Here is a 25,064-nt window from a genome sequence, read left to right as displayed (position 1 = left end):
ATCTTATTATCAATCTCAACTCCCTGGAGAGCATACAACTCTTGCTGCCACAAGGCACACCGAGTTATTGCGGCTTCATCCTTACGAGGTACCCATTCACAGCTGGGTGGACTGGGACACATAGTCACAGTACTTTGTCCAAGTTTACTGCACGTTGCTGTACACGCAACTAGGTGTTTGCACGTATTCATGTGGCCACCATCTGGTCATATACCAACGGGGTTCGTGGGTTCTTTTAAGTGAACAGGTTTGTGTACTGTACACTTGGGGTTGTGACAACACTGAAAGAATCTGCATACAAAGTTGACTCCTAGGTTTTTACACCCGGTCACAGGTGGGCTTGATCCCAGCACCTCATGCTCGCTGGATCACTAGCCAAGAGCCTTAGCCAGCTCGCCCACCACACCCCCAACATGTATTTAAAGATAACAAGGGCTGAGCAATGTTTAAGTTCCTGTAAAAATGATTCTATAAAGTAGCCTTACCTGACAATTTCAATATTTTTCTCTGCAACAGTGTTCTCAAGGTCTGATATCTTGGCTGTGAGGTCGTCCACCCCGGTCTGCAGCTCTGTGACCATCGACAGGCTCTCCTCCAGCTGCTGGTGTTTGCTGAACAGTCTGAAGAACACAACTAGAGGTAGCACCTTATCCTGGGAACCCACTGGTCAAGTGATGATCATGCTACTACTCCTATAGACTGAAGAACACAACTAGAGGTAGCACCTTATCCTGGGAACCCACTGGTCAAGTGATGGTCATGCTACAACTCCTATAGACTGAAGAACACAACTAGAGGTAGCACCTTGTCCTGGGAACCCACTGGTCAAGTGATGGTCATGCTACAACTCCTATAGACTGAAGAACACAACTAGAGGTAGCACCTTATCCTGGGAACCCACTGGTCAAGTGATGGTCATGCTACAACTCCTATAGACTGAAGAACACAACTAGAGGTAGCACCTTGTCCTGGGAACCCACTGGTCAAGTGATGGTCATGCTACAACTCCTATAGACTGAAGAACACAACTAGAGGTAGCACCTTGTCCTGGGAACCCACTGGTCAAGTGATGGTCATGCTACTACTCCTATAGACTGAAGAACACAACTAGAGGTAGCACCTTATCCTGGGAACCCACTGGTCAAGTGATGGTCATGCTACTACTCCTATAGACTGAAGAACACAACTAGAGGTAGCACCTTATCCTGGGAACCCACTGGTCAAGTGATGGTCATGCTACAACTCCTATAGACTGAAGAACACAACTAGAGGTAGCACCTTGTCCTGGGAACCAACTGGTCAAGTGATGGTCATGCTACAACTCCTATAGACTGAAGAACACAACTAGAGGTAGCACCTTATCCTGGGAACCCACTGGTCAAGTGATGGTCATGCTACAACTCCTATAGACTGAAGAACACAACTAGAGGTAGCACCTTATCCTGGGAACCCACTGGTCAAGTGATGATCATGCTACTACTCCTATAGACTGAAGAACACAACTAGAGGTAGCACCTTATCCTGGGAACCCACTGGTCAAGTGATGGTCATGCTACAACTCCTATAGACTGAAGAACACAACTAGAGGTAGCACCTTGTCCTGGGAACCCACTGGTCAAGGATGGTCATGCTACAACTCCTATAGACTGAAGAACACAACTAGAGGTAGCACCTTATCCTGGGAACCCACTGGTCAAGTGATGGTCATGCTACAACTCCTATAGACTGAAGAACACAACTAGAGGTAGCACCTTGTCCTGGGAACCCACTGGTCAAGTGATGGTCATGCTACAACTCCTATAGACTGAAGAACACAACTAGAGGTAGCACCTTATCCTGGGAACCCACTGGTCAAGTGATGGTCATGCTACAACTCCTATAGACTGAAGAACACAACTAGAGGTAGCACCTTGTCCTGGGAACCCACTGGTCAAGTGATGGTCATGCTACAACTCCTATAGACTGAAGAACACAACTAGAGGTAGCACCTTGTCCTGGGAACCCACTGGTCAAGTGATGGTCATGCTACAACTCCTATAGACTGAAGAACACAACTAGAGGTAGCACCTTATCCTGGGAACCAACTGGTCAAGTGATGGTCATGCTACAACTCCTATAGACTGAAGAACACAACTAGAGGTAGCACCTTGTCCTGGGAACCCACTGGTCAAGTGATGGTCATGCTACAACTCCTATAGACTGAAGAACACAACTAGAGGTAGCACCTTGTCCTGGGAACCCACTGGTCAAGTGATGGTCATGCTACAACTCCTATAGACTGAAGAACACAACTAGAGGTAGCACCTTGTCCTGGGAACCCACTGGTCAAGTGATGGTCATGCTACAACTCCTATAGACTGAAGAACACAACTAGAGGTAGCACCTTGTCCTGGGAACCCACTGGTCAAGTGATGGTCATGCTACAACTCCTATAGACTGAAGAACACAACTAGAGGTAGCACCTTGTCCTGGGAACCCACTGGTCAAGTGATGGTCATGCTACAACTCCTATAGACTGAAGAACACAACTAGAGGTAGCACCTTGTCCTGGGAACCCACTGGTCAAGTGATGGTCATGCTACAACTCCTATAGACTGAAGAACACAACTAGAGGTAGCACCTTGTCCTGGGTCAAGTGATGGTCATGCTACAACTCCTATAGACTGAAGAACACAACTGAGGGTAGCACCTTGTCCTGGGACCTGGTCAAGAGAGGTGATGGGAACCCACTGGTCAAGTGACATGCTACAACCTATAGACTGAAGAACACAACTAGAGGTAGCACCTTATCCTGGGAACCCACTGGTCAAGTGATGGTCATGCTACAACTCCTATAGACTGAAGAACACAACTAGAGGTAGCACCTTGTCCTGGGAACCCACTGGTCAAGTGATGGTCATGCTACAACTCCTATAGACTGAAGAACACAACTAGAGGTAGCACCTTATCCTGGGAACCCACTGGTCAAGTGATGGTCATGCTACAACTCCTATAGACTGAAGAACACAACTAGAGGTAGCACCTTGTCCTGGGAACCCACTGGTCAAGTGATGGTCATGCTGCTAGCAACTCCTATAGACTGAAGAACACAACTAGAGGTAGCACCTTATCCTGGGAACCCACTGGTCAAGTGATGGTCATGCTACAACTCCTATAGACTGAAGAACACAACTAGAGGTAGCACCTTGTCCTGGGAACCCACTGGTCAAGTGATGGTCATGCTACAACTCCTATAGACTGAAGAACACAACTAGAGGTAGCACCTTATCCTGGGAACCCACTGGTCAAGTGATGGTCATGCTACAACTCCTATAGACTGAAGAACACAACTAGAGGTAGCACCTTATCCTGGGAACCCACTGGTCAAGTGATGGTCATGCTACAACTCCTATAGACTGAAGAACACAACTAGAGGTAGCACCTTGTCCTGGGAACCCACTGGTCAAGTGATGGTCATGCTACAACTCCTATAGACTGAAGAACACAACTAGAGGTAGCACCTTATCCTGGGAACCAACTGGTCAAGTGATGGTCATGCTACAACTCCTATAGACTGAAGAACACAACTAGAGGTAGCACCTTATCCTGGGAACCCACTGGTCAAGTGATGGTCATGCTACAACTCCTATAGACTGAAGAACACAACTAGAGGTAGCACCTTGTCCTGGGAACCCACTGGTCAAGTGATGGTCATGCTACAACTCCTATAGACTGAAGAACACAACTAGAGGTAGCACCTTATCCTGGGAACCCACTGGTCAAGTGATGGTCATGCTACAACTCCTATAGACTGAAGAACACAACTAGAGGTAGCACCTTATCCTGGGAACCCACTGGTCAAGTGATGGTCATGCTACAACTCCTATAGACTGAAGAACACAACTAGAGGTAGCACCTTATCCTGGGAACCCACTGGTCAAGTGATGGTCATGCTATACAACTCCTATAGACTGAAGAACACAACTAGAGGTAGCACCTTGTCCTGGGAACCCACTGGTCAAGTGATGGTCATGCTACAACTCCTATAGACTGAAGAACACAACTAGAGGTAGCACCTTATCCTGGGAACCCACTGGTCAAGTGATGGTCATGCTACAACTCCTATAGACTGAAGAACACAACTAGAGGTAGCACCTTGTCCTGGGAACCCACTGGTCAAGTGATGGTCATGCTACAACTCCTATAGACTGAAGAACACAACTAGAGGTAGCACCTTATCCTGGGAACCCACTGGTCAAGTGATGGTCATGCTACAACTCCTATAGACTGAAGAACACAACTAGAGGTAGCACCTTGTCCTGGGAACCCACTGGTCAAGTGATGGTCATGCTACAACTCCTATAGACTGAAGAACACAACTAGAGGTAGCACCTTATCCTGGGAACCCACTGGTCAAGTGATGGTCATGCTACAACTCCTATAGACTGAAGAACACAACTAGAGGTAGCACCTTGTCCTGGGAACCCACTGGTCAAGTGATGGTCATGCTACAACTCCTATAGACTGAAGAACACAACTAGAGGTAGCACCTTGTCCTGGGAACCCACTGGTCAAGTGATGGTCATGCTACAACTCCTATAGACTGAAGAACACAACTAGAGGTAGCACCTTGTCCTGGGAACCCACTGGTCAAGTGATGGTCATGCTACAACTCCTATAGACTGAAGAACACAACTAGAGGTAGCACCTTATCCTGGGAACCCACTGGTCAAGTGATGGTCATGCTACAACTCCTATAGACTGAAGAACACAACTAGAGGTAGCACCTTGTCCTGGGAACCCACTGGTCAAGTGATGGTCATGCTACAACTCCTATAGACTGAAGAACACAACTAGAGGTAGCACCTTATCCTGGGAACCCACTGGTCAAGTGATGGTCATGCTACAACTCCTATAGACTGAAGAACACAACTAGAGGTAGCACCTTGTCCTGGGAACCCACTGGTCAAGTGATGGTCATGCTACAACTCCTATAGACTGAAGAACACAACTAGAGGTAGCACCTTGTCCTGGGAACCCACTGGTCAAGTGATGGTCATGCTACAACTCCTATAGACTGAAGAACACAACTAGAGGTAGCACCTTATCCTGGGAACCCACTGGTCAAGTGATGGTCATGCTACAACTCCTATAGACTGAAGAACACAACTAGAGGTAGCACCTTGTCCTGGGAACCCACTGGTCAAGTGATGGTCATGCTACAACTCCTATAGACTGAAGAACACAACTAGAGGTAGCACCTTATCCTGGGAACCCACTGGTCAAGTGATGGTCATGCTACAACTCCTATAGACTAAAGAACACAACTAGAGGTAGCACCTTGTCCTGGGAACCCACTGGTCAAGTGATGGTCATGCTATACAACTCCTATAGACTGAAGAACACAACCAGAGGTAGCACCTTATCCTGGGAACCCACTGGTCAAGTGATGGTCATGCTACAACTCCTATAAACTGAAGAACACAACTAGAGGTAGCTACTTGTCCTAGGAACCCACTGGTCAAGTGATGGTCATGCTACAACTCCTATAAACTGAAGAACACAACTAGAGGGAGCACCTTATCCTGGGAACCCACTGGTCAAGTGATGGTCATGCTACAACTCCTATAGACTGAAGAACACAACTAGAGGTAGCACCTTGTCCTGGGAACCCACTGGTCAAGTGATGATCATGCTACTACTCCTATAGTCTGAAGAACACAACTAGAGGTAGCACCTTGTCCTGGGAACCCACTGGTCAAGTGATGGTCATGCTACAACTCCTATAAACTGAAGAACACAACTAGAGGTAGCACCTTAACCTGGGAACCCACTGGTCAAGTGATGGTCATGCTACAACTCCTATAGACTGAAGAACACAACTAGAGGTAGCACCTTATCCTGGGACCCACTGGTCAAGTGATGGTCATGCTACAACTCCTATAGACTGAAGAACACAACTAGAGGTAGCACCTTGTCCTAGGAACCCACTGGTCAAGTGATGGTCATGCTACAACTCCTATAGACTGAAGAACACAACTAGAGGTAGCACCTTATCCTGGGAACCCACTGGTCAAGTGATGGTCATGCTACAACTCCTATAAACTGAAGAACACAACTAGAGGTAGCACCTTGTCCTGGGAACCTACTGGTCAAGTGATGGTCATGCTACAACTCCTATAGACTGAAGAACACAACTAGAGGTAGCACCTTGTCCTGGGAACCTACTGGTCAAGTGATGGTCATGCTACAACTCCTATAGACTGAAGAACACAACTAGAGGTAGCACCTTATCCTGGGAACCCACTGGTCAAGTGATGGTCATGCTACTACTCCTATAGACTGAAGAACACAACTAGAGGTAGCACCTTATCCTAGGAACCCACTGGTCAAGTGATGGTCATGTTACAATTCCTATAGACTGAAGAACACAACTAGAGGTAGCACCTTAACCTGGGAACCCACTGGTCAAGTGATGATCATGCTACTACTCCTATAGTCTGAAGAACACAACTAGAGGTAGCACCTTATCCTGGGAACCCACTGGTCAAGTGATGGTCATGCTATACAACTCCTATAGACTGAAGAACACAACCAGAGGTAGCACCTTGTCCTGGGAACCCACTGGTCAAGTGATGGTCATGCTACAATTCCTATAGACTGAAGAACACAACTAGAGGTAGCACCTTATCCTAGGAACCCACTGGTCAAGTGATGGTCATGCTACAATTCCTATAGACTGAAGAACACAACTAGAGGTAGCACCTTGTCCTGGGAACCCACTGGTCAAGTGATGGTCATGCTACAACTCCTATAGACTGAAGAACACAACTAGAGGTAGCACCTTATCCTGGGAACCCACTGGTCAAGTGATGGTCATGCTACAACTCCTATAGACTGAAGAACACAACTAGAGGTAGCACCTTATCCTGGGAACCCACTGGTCAAGTGATGGTCATGCTACAACTCCTATAGACTAAAGAACACAACTAGAGGTAGCACCTTATCCTGGGAACCTACTGGTCAAGTGATGATCATGCTACTACTCCTATAGACTGAAGAACACAACTAGAGGTAGCACCTTATCCTGGGAACCCACTGGTCAAGTGATGGTCATGTTACAACTCCTATAGACTGAAGAACACAACTAGAGGTAGCACCTTATCCTGGGAACCCACTGGTCAAGTGATGGTCATGTTACAACTCCTATAGACTGAAGAACACAACTAGAGGTAGCACCTTGTCCTGGGAACCCACTGGTCAAGTGATGGTCATGCTACAACTCCTATAGACTGAAGAACACAACTAGAGGTAGCACCTTATCCTGGGAACCCACTGGTCAAGTGATGGTCATGCTACAACTCCTATAGACTGAAGAACACAACTAGAGGTAGCACCTTGTCCTGGGAACCCACTGGTCAAGTGATGGTCATGCTACAACTCCTATAGACTGAAGAACACAACTAGAGGTAGCACCTTATCCTGGGACCCACTGGTCAAGTGATGGTCATGTTACAACTCCTATAGACTGAAGAACACAACTAGAGGTAGCACCTTATCCTGGGAACCCACTGGTCAAGTGATGGTCATGCTACAACTCCTATAGACTGAAGAACACAACTAGAGGTAGCACCTTAACCTGGGAACCCACTGGTCAAGTGATGGTCATGCTACAACTCCTATAGACTGAAGAACACAACTAGAGGTAGCACCTTAACCTGGGAACCCACTGGTCAAGTGATGGTCATGCTACAACTCCTATAGACTAAAGAACACAACTAGAGGTAGCACCTTATCCTGGGAACCCACTGGTCAAGTGATGGTCATGCTACAACTCCTATAGACTGAAGAACACAACTAGAGGTAGCACCTTGTCCTGGGCACCCACTGGTCAAGTGATGGTCATGCTTTACAACTCCTATAAACTGAAGAACACAACTAGAGGTAGCTACTTGTCCTAGGAACCCACTGGTCAAGTGATGGTCATGCTACAACTCCTATAGACTGAAGAACACAACTAGAGGTAGCACCTTATCCTGGGAACCCACTGGTCAAGTGATGGTCATGCTATAACTCCTATAGACTGAAGAACACAACTAGAGGTAGCACCTTATCCTGGGAACCCACTGGTCAAGTGATGGTCATGCTATACAACTCCTATAGACTGAAGAACACAACTAGAGGTAGCACCTTATCCTGGGAACCCACTGGTCAAGTGATGGTCATGCTACAACTCCTATAGACTGAAGAACACAACTAGAGGTAGCACCTTATCCTGGGAACCCACTGGTCAAGTGATGGTCATGCTACAACTCCTATAGACTGAAGAACACAACTAGAGGTAGCACCTTATCCTGGGAACCCACTGGTCAAGTGATGGTCATGCTACAACTCCTATAGACTGAAGAACACAACTAGAGGTAGCACCTTATCCTGGGAACCCACTGGTCAAGTGATGGTCATGCTATACAACTCCTATAGACTGAAGAACACAACTAGAGGTAGCACCTTATCCTGGGAACCCACTGGTCAAGTGATGGTCATGCTACAACTCCTATAGACTGAAGAACACAACTAGAGGTAGCACCTTGTCCTGGGAACCCACTGGTCAAGTGATGGTCATGCTACAACTCCTATAGACTGAAGAACACAACTAGAGGTAGCACCTTATCCTGGGAACCCACTGGTCAAGTGATGGTCATGCTACAACTCCTATAGACTGAAGAACACAACTAGAGGTAGCACCTTGTCCTGGGAACCCACTGGTCAAGTGATGGTCATGCTACAACTCCTATAGACTGAAGAACACAACTAGAGGTAGCACCTTATCCTGGGAACCCACTGGTCAAGTGATGGTCATGCTATACAACTCCTATAGACTGAAGAACACAACTAGAGGTAGCTACTTGTCCTAGGAACCTACTGGTCAAGTGATGGTCATGCTACAACTCCTATAGACTGAAGAACACAACTAGAGGTAGCACCTTATCCTGGGAACCCACTGGTCAAGTGATGGTCATGCTACAACTCCTATAGACTGAAGAACACAACTAGAGGTAGCTACTTGTCCTAGGAACCAACTGGTCAAGTGATGGTCATGCTACAACTCCTATAGACTGAAGAACACAACTAGAGGTAGCACCTTGTCCTGGGAACCCACTGGTCAAGTGATGGTCATGCTACAACTCCTATAGACTGAAGAACACAACTAGAGGTAGCACCTTATCCTGGGAACCCACTGGTCAAGTGATGGTCATGCTACTACTCCTATAGACTGAAGAACACAACTATAGGTAGCACCGTATCCTGGGAACCCACTGGTCAAGTGATGGTCATGCTACAACTCCTATAGACTGAAGAACACAACTAGAGGTAGCACCTTATCCTAGGAACCCACTGGTCAAGTGATGGTCATGCTACAACTCCTATAGACTGAAGAACACAACTAGAGGTAGCACCTTATCCTGGGACCCACTGGTCAAGTGATGGTCATGCTACAACTCCTATAGACTGAAGAACACAACTAGAGGTAGCACCTTATCCTGGGACCCACTGGTCAAGTGATGGTCATGCTACAACTCCTATAGACTTATAGGACAGTTTTGGCTTTATTGTCATCAGTTTCTTCCTGTGCTTAAGTATGGGAGTTATGACAGTTGCAAAACTAAAATCACTGTACAAATCTGGCTAGATACAGGTGAATACTGAACTCAAATGAACATTATGCTAAGTGAGCTTTGTTTCATGTTGTCTTGAAAGTCCAGTCAAACACCATTGTATCAAACTTATAGTAGTCTCTAAGCAAAAGTTTGGTCCATGCTTATGCCCTATTTATTGTGTCAAGTCAGATAACTTGAAGTATTTTTGAAGGTCCTTTTAACTTTGACATAACTGTGTTTAACTGTACTTCATTTGTGTCTGTTTGGAATGATAACATTACATTTTCAATCATTTCCAACATATTACAGAAACCAGAACATTGTCCTTCTCTGCCTTACAATAATCAAACAAATCTTGCAGCACATGGGCACAACAAATTACAATATATGTTGCCATGGTTGACATTGAGGTTACTTTCCTAAAAATGCTGTAAAAACTTAAAACAAACAGAGAAACATTTTTTAGTTTGAAAATGTTATATTACATTTAACAGCAGACTCATCTGTAAATAAGGACATTTGCCTGAACTGAACAATACAGATACTGCGTTTGTACCTTTCCTTTACAACATCTAGCTGTTCCTTGAGCTCCTCGCCCTGTGCATGTCTCTCCTTATACACCCTATGTACCAGGAGGAAGTAGGGGATACGCTGGATGTACCGTGCATCTTCATCGTTATCATCCTTCTCAGAACTACCTGTCAACTCCTCACTGTACACTGCCTCTGTAAAATACATCACACACCCTCACTCACTCAACACACAGTAGGGTAGCCAAGTGGTAACAGTGTTTGCTCATTATGCCGAAGAACTGGTTTGATTCCCACGTGTACAATGTGTTACAACCATTTCTGGTGTCCTCTGCAGCGATATTTCTGGAATATTTCCAAAAGCTATCAGGACCCACAATTCCTCACTCACTTCCTAATTCAGCATGCCTGCATGTTTACAAAATAAGAGGAGCAGTGTCCAATAAAATTAAAGATCTGTATTTAAATAATGACATTACTGTATTTTTACTATCAAACGTGCAAGAATTTGTACTGTTTGACAGTTGAAAGTACCTGAAGGTGCTTAAGGACTTTTGATTCCAGTGATACAGTTGCTCAAGCTCAGAGAAAGTCTTCTAAATACTACCATTAATTCATTTTCTGTTTAAATTTCTCAAGGAGGAACAAAAACAATAAGAGAATAAAATTTTGATAAAATTAGTGCATTAGGAATGAAATAGATTTTGGGTTAGCATTTTTGCAGAGCTGTTCACAAACATTCAGTCTACTGTCGCAAGTGTTTGTTTTTACCAAAGAAATCATCTCGTAGTTTGCGGAAGATCCTTGTGAAGACACCAAGTTGTGGCACGAGTTCATCAAGAGCTTGGAAGGCCAGGATCATCCGCTCCTCCGTCAGTGACGGATGCTCCAAACCCAGGAGGTCATACTTGTTCACTGAAATAACTCAAAGGTATTTTTCAGTTTTCCAACTGTTAAGGGGTGTTTTGATTATTCTTTTTAGAAAAAGACCTGGACCGTACCCAGAGATGGCTGCTTCTTTGGCAAATAAAAATTTTCAAACTGGTTGTGATAATAAGTCAGCAATATCTTGAGATGTAGCTGCATGTATCTATGAACACTCTCTCCATATGTATGTGTCTGGGCATGGAGTCATCCCATAGATGACATCCTCATCTTGTCAGCTTGCTTGTGGGATTAACCTCTTTGGTTATGTGGCCTGCAACTGTGGATCTGAAGGTCCTTACATCAAATCCCATATAATGGGACTTAGATATTTTATGGGTTCTACATTGGTGACAGATACGAGGCTATGTCTCGGTACCTATAGTAACTATACACCCTCGGATGTGACTTCTGTGGACAAGGGAGTATGTACATTGTACATGACATGCAGGGGATCACTTACTTTGTACATAAATTTTTTTGGGGGCATTCACATTGGGGACTTCCGCCCGTATCATTCACATTGTACATGCTTCTCCATAAAAATCATCATCACCTCCTAGCCATAAATTTTAGATACACAGTGCATAGAAACAAATCATCCTTCCTGAATGGGTTACATATTTGCAAAACTTTCTACATGTTCATAGATTACATTGAGTTACCCCCCTTGATGCGACAAGCGATAAATTGTAGACAATCAGTAACTGTGTGTATGCATAAAAAATACATCCCCATAAATGAAAGAATGGAACTTCCACTCACAACTTCACGTAATAATCTAATTTGTTTGAAGAATAACCGTCCTAATTTACTAATACTGACACTTGACAACCGGTAAACACCCGGGATCCCACAAGCCCGCCCGTCACTCTCTGCTACGTGTGTTTATCTCGACTGTTATAGCAGACATACCTGGAGAATGGCCATCGATCTTTTTTGTTTCTCCCGACATGATGCTTCTATGCTGAAACAGAGAGATTCCTATACATGTGTATGCAAAACTAGGTTCAAATGCTGTCGTTAGGGCTAGCAGGTGCCCGTCGCCATGTTTGTTTACAAATGAGTAAATTAGAGTAACTTCCCTTCAATCATTCGACCGGTATAAATATTTTATTCCTCTTCACTGAATAAGTGTCTGCACTTTTCCAGTTCTGTACTTAAGATTAGACAGAACGAATGACGAATACATTTTCTCAAAAGCAAAACTGCGAAGATTCTGTCAAGAAATCTGTATGTCCTATTTAACTTACTATATTTTAAGGACAGAACGGTTTCAGACTGTTTACAGACAAATTTGAACTGAACCAACATTTCCTTCAATTTTTTAAAGTGAGTTAGTGAGTGAGTTTACTTTAACGCCGCACTCAGCAATATTCCACTTAAATGGCTTCGGTCTGTAAATAATCGAGTCTGGACCAGACAATCCAGTGATCAACAACATGAGCATCGATCTACGCAATTTGGATACGATGACATGTGTCAACCAAGTCAGCGAGGCTGACCACCCGAACCCGTTAGTCGCCTCTTACGACAAGCATGGGCTACTGAAAGATCAAATCAGACCCGGACCTTCACGGGTCTGAATCATTTACAGACACATACGACAATCTAACTAGATACGCAGACATGTTCAACATCCTACTTTGCAAAACGAAGTAAGCATCTGAGTAAAAGGTTTGATTTAACACAAGGTCTCTTTGACATTCAAAGTATGCGCCAGTTTTGTGTCTCTTGTGAACACACGTTTTAAAACACTAGATTGCAGTTTGTAACATAAAAAGTCTTGCATAAATATGCTATGTATTTCTGAAGCTGGAATGCAGTGACATGAAAGATAATGTTTCTGCTTTGTGTGAATAAATATGCCATTTACTTTCTGCATTGGATTTGAACATCTAAAGAAAATCACCAAACAGATAAATAATGTGATAAGAGGCGTGTATGTATGGTAATGCATGTCGTGTAAGTCTGAACCCGGTGACACTAGCCACCGGAGAATTTAGAAAAAAAGTTCGGAAATATAATGTCTTTTCAAGTTTCTATTCTCCTGGTAGGCGTAAGCGAGTCAGATTGTGAATATTGTTTAATGTCGCAGCAATGTGCGGGAGATGGTATGGAATAATTAAAGAAATAACCGTGTATTTTGATCCGACTTACTGTGACCACCCGGTGTCCAAATGTGTACGAGCAGTCGTCACGTGTAATATCGTAAGTACGGAACGGCGCAATCAAGACATTCAGAAAGCGAACTTCAAAGTGTATGGTATAGTTGATCGAATCAATCTAAATGCTTATCAGTATTTTTAGTGCATTGATATTATTTATCGGAAAAGGAAACTTAGTTTTTAGCTTTCTTAGATGACATTGTTTGATTGGGTGTTTACTATTGAGCTCCGATGAATTAATTCTAAGACGTCATGTCGAAGACCCGGTTCTATTCCCCACATGGGTACAATGTGTGAAGCCCACTTCTGGTGTCCCCTGCCGTAATATTGCTGGAATATTTATAAAAGCGGCGTAAAACTAAACGCACTCACTCATCTTAAAGTCGTCTTCAGTTTGTGCCTGTTATGACCTGTTCGTAGATTTTTCATATGTTATGTTATGTCTGAAGATATCAAGGAAGAATCAGTGTACAAACTGTACCCATGTGGGGAATCAGCAAGACCAGCCAGTATTTGAACAACAGGGCTAACCTATAACCACTTCTTATTGGGAACAACGGAGATAAAAGTGTAGCCATTACTAAGGCCGGCATGAAACGCAAGAGGTGTTTCGATACGTGTACCAGTTCTGTCGTCTGCGTTATTGTGTCATCTGCTCTGTCACGGATACAGCTACCATGATTCGATACATCAGCAAGACATCTTCTGACTTATCCTGTAATGCGCCAATGTCCTGCGGGATGCCCATGATAGCGAGACAGTTCATCAAACTCAGGGCGGCTGCTGAACTGAGAACTCATCCCCTCTGTGGCTGTTGGAGCTTTTAAGAAAATCAGAGGTCTGAAAATACGTGATATCGTTTCTCTGTCCCTGTAACTGATTTGGGTCTATCCATCTCCATTATTGCGAACACTTTGCATTAAACATCACATGGGACACCGAATCCAGTGACACAACTGATTAATCTCCTACAGTTAGGTTCATATTTGAAAAACGGCGTGGTGGCACATTTTCGCCACTTGGAAGTGAGAGGACGGTCGATGCTATCTCCATATTTTATTCATGTGTCAGCCTTTGCAGTCGCAAGACAGTGTCTGTTATCTGCTCAGTCTGATGTTGAAACTTAGACCTTTCACAACCGGTTGTCGCAATAGCGTCATTGATTTACAGAAGGGTAATTAACGCACGTTTACCTTGCATGAATATTCATTGGAGGTGACAAGATGTTCGATTATTTTTCTTTACAATGTCATGAGAGTGCCCACAACATTCGGAGCTTTGTTTGACAAAGATGTTGTCTAATGTCTCAAGGTTGTCTTCTTACCGTCGCACACAGACATAAGATACATAATTCATGTAGAGACGTGTACTGTATTTCCAGAAACAGGTTCGAGAAAACAAATATGAAATGAATGTTGATAAAATTACTCAAACTTGTACCGTCCGACATAACAAGACAGCGTTGCTGTAAATATAGAAATTAATTATACAGTAATCAGCAGATATTATATTATGATAGATGAAAATGACCTTTGACGTCCCTCTCCCCCATTAACATCAAACAAACAAAAACAACAAACAACAAAAATAAATACACCAAACAAACAAAAGGAAAAATGAAAACAAATTAATTGAACAACAAACAAAACACAAATAAAACAAATATACAAATAACATATAAAAAACAAAAGACGGTGGCTTAACTTCGACAAAGGATAATTACATGTGCATAATTGTAATTTTGGAGGGTTATTGTTGCCATGAATAAACTCATATTGTACATTATCTGTATGTTCTCTATGTCGCAACATGTGATTTATGAGAATAGATTTCTTCTTCTTCTTCTTCTTCTTCTTCTTCTTCTTCTTCAAAGGACCTGGTATGATATGTGTTTCAGGGTAAAGGTACACAACCCTAGCTACCAGTCTTTGTAGGAGGCGATATGATGGGTGGTCAGGGTGATGCCCATGATGTCAGCCACCGGTTTGATAGGTCTCCATTATCTACAGACAGCTGTCATGTACTGTGAATATTGATGAGCGTTAAACAGCAAACAAGAATACAATGATAATGCGCATGTACATGCAAGAATGTTTTAATAATCTGCTTCATTGCCACCTTATTTCCAGACAAATCCTTTGTCACTTTTAGGTAAACAATATTTTGAAACAAACAACAAAAAACAAAAAACAAAAAACAACAACAACACAAGAATATCCTATCGCCTACGTGTAATCAGCAGTTTTTTAAACCAACTTCAAGACAAAACGCCCGATCGCCCACGTGTAGCACTGAGGCCAACACATGTGCCCACCATGGAAGACACTCGATACGCAGTCGCTGATATTCAATGTCGGTCAAATTAACACGCCCACAGTCTGTCCGCGAAACACATCATTTATATGTAAATTGACGAAACGCGATATGCAACAGCACTCTGTTTAATCTGTGACATGTTAACGGTATATGTGAAATAGGATCATGACATGTTCATCTGTTTGAGACAGTTTAGACAGGTTACAATTCCTATGTATCTGGATGTACTAGTGTATTGTCCAGAACTGGTCAGATGGCACAAGGTCTACATGCCGTCCTCCTTGGCTGAGCTGGATGTCAGTCCCTTTGATGACCGGTGATAATCCCAACTGTTCAAAGTTGTACATCCCCACAGGGCTGTATAACCTCTGGTCGTTAAATGTACCACCTCATCTCTTGTTAAGTAGCATATCTCAGCCTTAGCCAGTCTTTGTTACATGTTATATTTCTACGTTGATTCTACAAGGTTTCTTAAGTGTTATATCTCAGGATTTGTTGACTGACATATTTTCATTTTGATAAGTGATATATCTTAAATTTGGCGTCAGTATCTCAGCCGCTTATATTCTGAAAAAAAGTTATACCTCAGGCTTTGTTAAGCTTTATAACTCCACATTTGTTGGGTGTTATGCATGTTAATAGTACCTTTGCTTTGTCATTTTTTATAATTCACTAATATCACATTTAGCACACAACACCCCCTCCCTTCTGTCAATCCCCTGTTGTTGCTAAGTTATTAGATGCTGAATTGTCCTTTTTATCTCCCCAAGTCAATACATCAAATGCCAGAGTTAAAATCTTTCAACTATATAAAGTTCAGGAGAAGTCTAACCTCCTCATAAAATACTTCTTTTTGGTCAGATATTGTTGCATCACGGACTTGCGATAAGGACGTGATATGTTTGTTTGTGTAAGTAGACCGATCTGGTCTTCGCGTGGGGTTGAAGCAGGAAGATATTTTTATAAAAGTTCCATTATTGTAAATGTTAAAAGTATCAGTGACCGACATGAGGACGTTGAGAACATTCGTTACAGCCGTGTTGGGAGGTGTCTGAATCACGACTTCATGACTGTTGGGCAATTGGAATCCCTGGTTTCCTTGACATGTCATGAGTGGACCTCTGTTTGTATGGATGGCGGTATTAGTCACAGTGAGTGAGTGAGTTACAGATACTTCATAAACAGACCGTACTTGACATGGTACTTTCTGATAATTTAATTCTTGTACATACTACCAAACTACTTCATAAAAGGACAATACACAACATGATTCGTTTTAATACATTCCTTCTTCCACATTTACATATATCGGACTCAAACATCAAACTCACTCACTCACTCACTCACTCACTCACTCACTCACTCACTCAGGTTCCAGGTCACCATCTACCTTTCAAAAAAGTCAAACCATAAAGTAATACAATATTTAACATTCGTGTGTGTGAATTCTGGTCTTTACATGACATATTAAGTACCGGGCGAAAGCAAACACATGTTTGTTCAAATCTTTGAAGGGCATTTAGAAGTGGAATACATAAGAAAAGCAAGAGTTATGGATGTCAATTTCTTTATTGTGAATAACACGACGTTTCGGAGTGTATGCTTGTTCCTTCATCAGGTCACCATCAGGTCACCATCAGGTCACCTGATAAAGGGAGCAAGCATACACTCCGAAAAGACATCCATAAATCTTGCTTTTCTTACACATGTTTGTCGTTGATCATTCAAGACATAGTGATTCAAGGAATCACAACTGTCTTATGCCTTAAGTTTGTAAATGTTTGTAATTTTTCTGTAAATGTTTGTCCAAATTCAAGTATATACTTACTATTTTACTCCTTGAGCAAGATTTAACCAAAAGGAATGTGTGAACCCGAGGAGGGATCATCCTCGATAATCTCCAGGGTATACGTTACGATCAATCTCCACTATACCCTGGAGATTATCGAGGACGATGAGGGATCAAAGAGCCGTATACTGACCATGGATACATATTGCATGTAGAGACGTGTAATAAACTACCAGAAACAGGTTCGAGAAAACAAACATGAAATGAATGTTGATAAAATTACTTAAACTTGTACAGCCCGCAGGCACAAAGGCAAATACAAATACAAACATATAATGAGATGATCATTGAAACTTTCAAAGGATACAAAAGTGTAAGCTAAGGTTCCTATGTTTCATATATAGATGTATGCAGACAGATGCACAATGACCAAATACTGTCCATAAGACTATGACAAAAGGTATATCTTAACTTTCCTTTGTGTCGGGGGTGTACCTGTAGCAGGGCGTGGGTCATCTCACAGATGACACCCTTACCTTGTCAGCTTGCTGACGGAGTTAACCTTCCTGGTCATGTGGTCAAGGCCTCCGACTTCGCACCAGAAGGTTCGTGGTTCGAAAGTTTATGGCCGCTACATAGCGACTGTCCTTGGTGACTACGTGTCACAGTATGGCCTGTGCCGTGTGTCTCCTCGTTTGCTCACATAGTCACCTGACGCGAGTGTCACCTTTTCGCGGATACCTGGTGTCGTTAGTATTTGATAGCGATTCATGAATAACATGTGGTGTGGTCAGGATTATAAAATGCATCTAACTTCTTTGAGTGCCGCTAATTTTGGAAGAGATTTGTCCTGATTATGGAAATGTTTTTGTGGCTTGTTACTTCTTGCCCCAGACGGTCGTATCTCCAGTTCTTCCACAACGGTCACCAGACAAAGGTTGTTTTTGTGCGCATCAAAATTCACCAACTCATCAAAACACACACCTTGACGTAGATGTAGACGATCTGCACCCTACCATTTACATGCCCCTACTATCAGGCGGAGACTTATAACATGTTCTTTAACCCTTTCCAACACTCTAAAGAAATTGCAACTGGCGTTGCCTAGCTACCGTGTTTGGAGATTTAATTTGAGTTATATTGGATTTTGAGAGAACGTTGATATTTCTGTTTTTATTGCGTTGCCAACATGTCAATGGGTTTTCTTCCCGTCCTCTGTAGAATGTATCTTGACGGAACCTTAAACGAAGTTATTTAAATCTAAACTGCCAGCGAAGTCATCACCTCAGAAGATCGGTTGAATAAATTGTCAGATTGTCATTCCCTAGAAACCAACTTCATTCTTTTGTGTACATTTCAAGTGAACACCGACATGGCTCCCTATTTCAAACATCGACCTGGCTGTTCATTGACTCACGGGAAACAGAAAACATTCACAAAACACACAGCCAACGTCCAACCATTGACAGATTCGGGCAGTGCAGGATCTGAGATAATCTGTCTCACAGTCCCTGAACCACATTATTTTCTCTACTGCCAAGCCCTCTCTGCAGTGCTAAAGCCCTAAATAAAGCAAGTCTAGATTTCCTCAGGTTCTGAATCTCTGGCCACCCTAGGACTCCTTTTCAGTTTAAATGGGCTTGTTTGTTACTATGAAAATTGTTTATATTCAGAGACTAAGCATTAGTCTAAATCTGAGATTGTGAAACATGCAGGGATACAGGCAGGAGTTAACGTGGGGTTAATCTCGTGTGTGTCTTTACCAGCAGTCGTTCTCAATCAATGAGGGATCAGAAGAAGTGAAGTGGTAGGGTAAGGAGGGGGGGGGGGAATCAAGGAGATTCACCAATAGATGACAGTCACTTGTGGAGGCTCATGACAAATTCACATAATTTGGGACTGTTTATAGAAAACTGTATATAATAGATATACAATACTACGACATTTTGTCTTTTAGGGTTGGGTCATCTGAAACATAACATTACGGGTTATATGACAGGAATTAGGGGAAAGTGATTATTGTTAGTATCTTAGTGCATCAACAACCTCTAACCTGTATCCTCTGTAATAAATGACCTGTCCTAACGGCGGTGCATTTGGAGATGACTTCTACAGACAAATGGGATGAACGTTTTAGTGAGTGCTAGACAGCTCTATTGGTCCCAGACCTCACACTACTGACTCTACAGCAGCTAGAACCCAGAACAACTACAAAGTACATGCCCGTCTTGTTGGTCTATTAATCAAATCGTCAATATATAACCAAAAAAGCATCCAGCGTTCGTACCAAGGTAAATGTATTATCCTTGTTCAAGTTGCTTGGATGTTGAATGTTACTTAAACCTTTGATGTAAGTATTGAAATAATTACATTGACATGGCCATACAAAGGAGGTATACACCAGTTGTTGAAATTATGGCTGAAAACACAAAGGTTAAACCAGAAACGGTTATCCGTTAGTGATGCTGTTGCATGTCCACGTAGTGATGTCGTTGCGTGTGGTCTTGTGCTCGATGTTGTTACATGCCCACGTAGTGATGTCGTTGCGTGTTGTCTTGTGCTCGATGTTGTATGTTTCGACTTAGTGAGGATATTACGTGTCGACTCACTGGTGTTGTTGCATGTCGACATTGTGATCGATGTTGTTGCGTGTCCATTTAGTTATCTTATTACGTGTCCACTTAGTTATCTTGTTACGAGTCCACTTAGTTATCTTGTTAAGTGTCCAATTAGTTATTTTGTTAAGTGTCCACTTAGTTATCTTGTTACGTGTCCACTTAGTTATCTTTTTCCGTGTCCACTTAGTTATCTTGTTACGAGTCTACTTACTTATCTTTTTCCGTGTCCACTTAGTTATTTTGTTAAGTGTCCACTTAGTTATCTTGTTACGTGTCCACTTAGTTATCTTTTTCCGTGTTCACTTAGTTATCTTGTTACGAGTCTACTTACTTATCTTTTTCCGTGTCCACTTAGTTATTTTGTTAAGTGTCCACTTAGTTATCTTGTTACGAGTGCACTTAGTTATCTTATTACATGTCCACTTAGTTATCTTGTTACGTGTCCACTTAGTTATGTTATTACATGTCCAGTTACTTATCTTGTTAGGTGTAATGATTTCCACACAACCACTTGGGTAAATGTAATGTGAGATGAGATAGATTCTAAATAGTCTAAATACCGTCCTCAAAGTTGTATATCATGCAGGAGTAGTCTATATAGCTGTTCTTGAAGATTCCAGGTTACACAGGTTACAAACCCGTGTAACTTCCACACTACTGCTTGCACTGGATAGTTATACATTCCTGAAAACTGCTTATTGTTAAAAAACAATGTTAACAAGTACAAAAAAACCCAATGCATCACACATAAAACACGTATTGCAATTACTTACACTGACGCCTCAAGAAGAATGGGGTGACAACTTCACAAAACACAGTAATGAGTAGAGTCAAGTGTGAATGTTCAAGTATATACTTTCTTTCTCCGGTCAGGTTAGTCGGCGATCTAGCAGTATGTGTACAGGTCGACAGATAATGAAGTGTTAACGTCTAGACCGACATCCTGAACGACAATATTCTAAACCTTTACTGCAAGAAGTGAACCCGGCGCTGTTGTCCCTTGTAGAAGAACACGCACCTGCTTGGCATAATCAAATGCCATAGCTGTACTTACAGTCGTATCGAAGTCGTAGGTTAAAAGCACCTAATCCATAGACACCACAGGCCTAAGAGTTGGTTCATCTCCCTCCCAGACAGGATTGGTTGAAGGTTATAGAGGCGATTCTGTGACGGAACAAGAACCTCCTTAGTGTCATGAATATCGTTCTAACGTTAGCTTTATCTCATTCAGTCTGACGGGATGACAGTCCAAAATAACCATCTTAAAACCAAATTCAGACAATGTTATTAGTTTCCCAATAGAACAATCCTGGACAATATTTGCTATACGTCAACTGGTAAACCCCTAAATTCCAAACAATATAATCGAATTGTTCTAGAGAGATTTGCGATGTCATTTTATTGTCACGTCAATGGTAACTTAGGATGTAACACTGGTCTGCAAATCATTATCATATCTCCAAGGATATGACCTAGATGTAGTTTAAATCACGGAATTATGGCTGAAAGAACTTCCAGTAAATGATGGATTCAGACTACAGCAGTGGTCAACAGAACCGTAATCACCACAGAGGTTGTCCAGCAAGATCGAAAATCTGTTTGTCATTCAAATGCAATCAACTTCAACTGTTCAGCAATATCAATTCCTAATGAACAATACCCGTCTTTACAACCAGTAGCAGACAGATTGGTGTGTACTGAATACTCCATCCTTTGGCCATAGTTTGTTTTCCATGTGTCAGCTTGTAAATCTTCATTGCGCCCAAAGGAAAACATGCGGACGATCAGAATCCATCTCAGTGAACTCCAAGATGCTCTAGTCATTAGACTGCTGAAGTATCTTACGTCTATGTTTAAATATTAATTTCATTCATGTGCACTATAACATTCATACTGTGATTCACATCTCTATGGAACTCCTCTAACACCATGGAATCTTTAACGAGCCAGTTATCTGTTAGCTTCAGCGTAAGCGACGTTTCTTGACAGTGGATATATACGATTTCATTTTGATATCCAGACATGTTAACAGCCCTTTGGCTGAAGGCGATTGTAGTCAACGCCACTGAATTGAGCAATAAGGACGTCAATTATGAAGTTATTTAGATTCATAAATCATTATAAAGTCTCGATGCATAAGCGGGCTCATCGATTTGGAAAATTAAAGCAAATGAGCTGAATTCTTACAAAATAAAAATAGTTCTCGCATCAATTTTGTAAAAATCAAATTAAAGCCTAGTTTTGTAAAACATATTGATAAATAAAAGAGTAAATGGTAGTTTTGACAGATTATCAATGTGAGAAAATGATCAGATCATTAAGTTGAATTGACAAGGTTTTATCATCGACGATTCTTTTTAACATATGTAATACGCCAGTTTCCAAGTTATACAACTTCGCTATATGTACAGGTATACATGGAAACTACAGATAATAGAACAGTCATAACTGTGTGCAGGTTAGTTCAGTCTAGTCTGGTCTAAATGAATGAAGGTGAGCTACAGATACTTATATAACTAAACGTCGTTAGGAAGAATAGTAGCAGTGCCCATGTCGTTAATATATAGCTTCAAACTATCTGTTTGCAGTGCCGATGTCGTTAATACATAGCTGGACAATCTGTTTGGGAATACTTTGTACAAAGGGAATGTCTCTGTGTAGACCTATTTGGGATAGAGCGCGAAGGCAGCATTAACTCGAGGAAACATTCAAAACATGGAACAAGCGGTGGTGCCTATCTTGAGTTGCGGATGTTTGTCTCCCAGCCATACCTGGATTCAAAGATTCCCGGATTGGTCGTGATTTGGGACATCGATTTATCATTGATATCACGTCTTGGTTTTAGCAAAGTGGTAAACGACATTCTATGATGTCTCATTGAAATATTGTTCAAAAATGGGTGAAAGCAAACTAGTGTGTGTGATGTCCATTTCTTGTGGTCCTCCCCAACCCTCATCTTGTGATAATGTTTGGTGTTGCTAAAAGCGGCGTAAAACCATACTCACTCCCTCGCTCATCAAAGATGACAAGAACACTTTCCGATATCTGGAAGCGCCACCCACAGACATTAACATATAACGTGTTTCTTCTTTAATTGGTATTTAACGTTAAACATTTCCAGAGACAAATTCCAATGCCAAGTGTTAGTTTGACATCCTGTCATCAGTATATTTCAGTTTCATCTAAGAGAGCTAATTCGATTCTTATTTTGGTAATTGTTATCATCGCAAGCTCCTTAAGTTATATTTCAGGAAGTACATCTTACACAGAGTTGGATAAATATAGGTGTATATTCACATGAAAACAAATTAGTCAGTGATTTTCCTTTGATAGAAGTATGTAACTCTATCATCTTCATGTTGATGAAATGTTTGACATTTATAGAAACCATTTATTCGGCGTACTACCAGGAATAGGTATAAGCACTGACGTGGGTTGTTGATGGAATAAGTGTCTTCCTTTTGGATCGTAAAGTTGTGACTTTAATAATACAGTGACTGTTTAACCCTGTGACTGTCTAAAGCTGTGACTTTTCATTAATGATTCTGACGCTGGGCCTGACTTTAATATATAGATACGCATGTATGGAGGGAGGCACATATATATGAACAGGGAGCACGTATATGTCAAGGCCTGAACAGATTGTTTCTACCTCGCCGACAGCATGAAATGACCATAGAAACTTGAAATAAGGAGTCGATTGGAGCAATTCGTGACAGAGCTATTGAGACTGTCAAAGTCAGCATGCCAACTCGGAATGAGAATGGCTTTAGGCAGAGTTTTAATGGACAAACAACAGTGGAAACAAACCGATTGAACTGTGTCAGGTGCTCATTGACCTGTTCTTCCTGAGGTCACTGCACAGAGGCAGCTCTGGTTCGTTTGTGATTGGCTTCCGGCGGATCGTCGTTTACGGGCGGAGCACTTTAATGTCACAAATGTTTGCATTAGCATAACTACTACAAGAAGCAGGATGCCTTGTACTGGTATCCGATCTCGGTGTCAAGCAGTTCGTCCACTGACTGTACCTCACAGACAAACTCGTCTGTTACGGTGCCGACATCATGAGCTTTGGGATCAATGTCAATGATAGTTCTGGTCTTCAAGAACTGGTCACGGGTGTATGTCAGTTCATGTATTGCCTGAAATGATCGGTTTAAGAGTAAGTGTGCATGCGCAAACCTAGGGAGCAATTTACTAATAAACATTGTCAATGACTTAGGAACGACTTCGTATCTCTTGCCGATATCCGAGCACACAGATCGAGAGTGTGAGTGTGTCTCACGGAGAGATATTTTCCAAAAGCACTCGTTTCGCAAAATCAGTCTGATACACAACTAATTAACCACAGTTCAGTATTATCCACACTTTATAATTTGGTGCCATATAAGACAAATCTTCAACTGTGAAACCCATATTGAGCATATATCAGCTGGCTAAAGTAGGTGGTGGATCGTCGTTTGTAATGCTGTCGGCGCTTAAAACTGACTATGATCTGATGGGCGTAAGTACCTCACATGCGCATCTGTACAATCCCAAGCTCCAAATACACACGCACACGCACACGCACGCACGCACGCACACACACACACACACACACAGATACACAAACACAGGCACAAACACAAATACCAGTTATTTTATCCTGTCAGATCAAAGGTCGCAATGTGAAGTTTTTGGGAAGTCGCGGTGGCTGAGCGGGTGAGGAGGCTGGCTTTGTGTGCTGGCAATTAGGTTGCAGACTCTAAGGGTGTGGGTTCGAATCCCGCATGGGACTAAACCCAACAAGAGAATGAGAATCTGTACTTTACTAAGAAAGCCTAATCCCAACTATAACATGTGTTACAGATGAAAGGTCAACTTACGGAATCCATGATATGTATTCATGTCCTTGGACTGCCACTCTTATAAATGGGCTTTACACTGGAAGATGTGGGCAGGTTCCACTCTGTAAAGGCCACTCGTTGGCCGTGCTGTGATTGATACGCTCTTTGCAACTTTGTCTAAATGATCTGAAGAGTCTAGTGATGTGTAGAGAAACACAAACAAAACACAGTTGACATTTCATGAAGCTGGAGAAG

At 42.3% G+C, this 25,064-nt stretch overlaps 1 protein-coding gene across 1 annotated transcript in view; it reads right to left on the bottom strand.

The window, feature by feature from the left end:
- Positions 1-12,135, bottom strand: part of LOC124274361 — a 44,408-nt gene extending 32,273 nt beyond the window's left edge. Inside the window, 4 exon segments of the mRNA XM_046709734.1 lie at positions 486-620; positions 10,195-10,363; positions 10,940-11,083; positions 12,008-12,135. Of these exon segments, the coding sequence (XP_046565690.1) occupies positions 486-620; positions 10,195-10,363; positions 10,940-11,083; positions 12,008-12,047 (488 nt within the window). The 5' untranslated portion in view covers positions 12,048-12,135.
- Between the last annotated feature and the right edge of the window lie 12,929 nt (positions 12,136-25,064).

Source organism: Haliotis rubra, unplaced genomic scaffold (assembly GCF_003918875.1).
Source record: "Haliotis rubra isolate DU_JTF1 unplaced genomic scaffold, ASM391887v1 Scf19, whole genome shotgun sequence".
Classification (NCBI taxonomy): domain Eukaryota; kingdom Metazoa; phylum Mollusca; class Gastropoda; order Lepetellida; family Haliotidae; genus Haliotis; species Haliotis rubra.
Note: the sequence above shows the minus strand (reverse complement) of the source record. Positions and strands in the feature narration are given on the sequence as shown.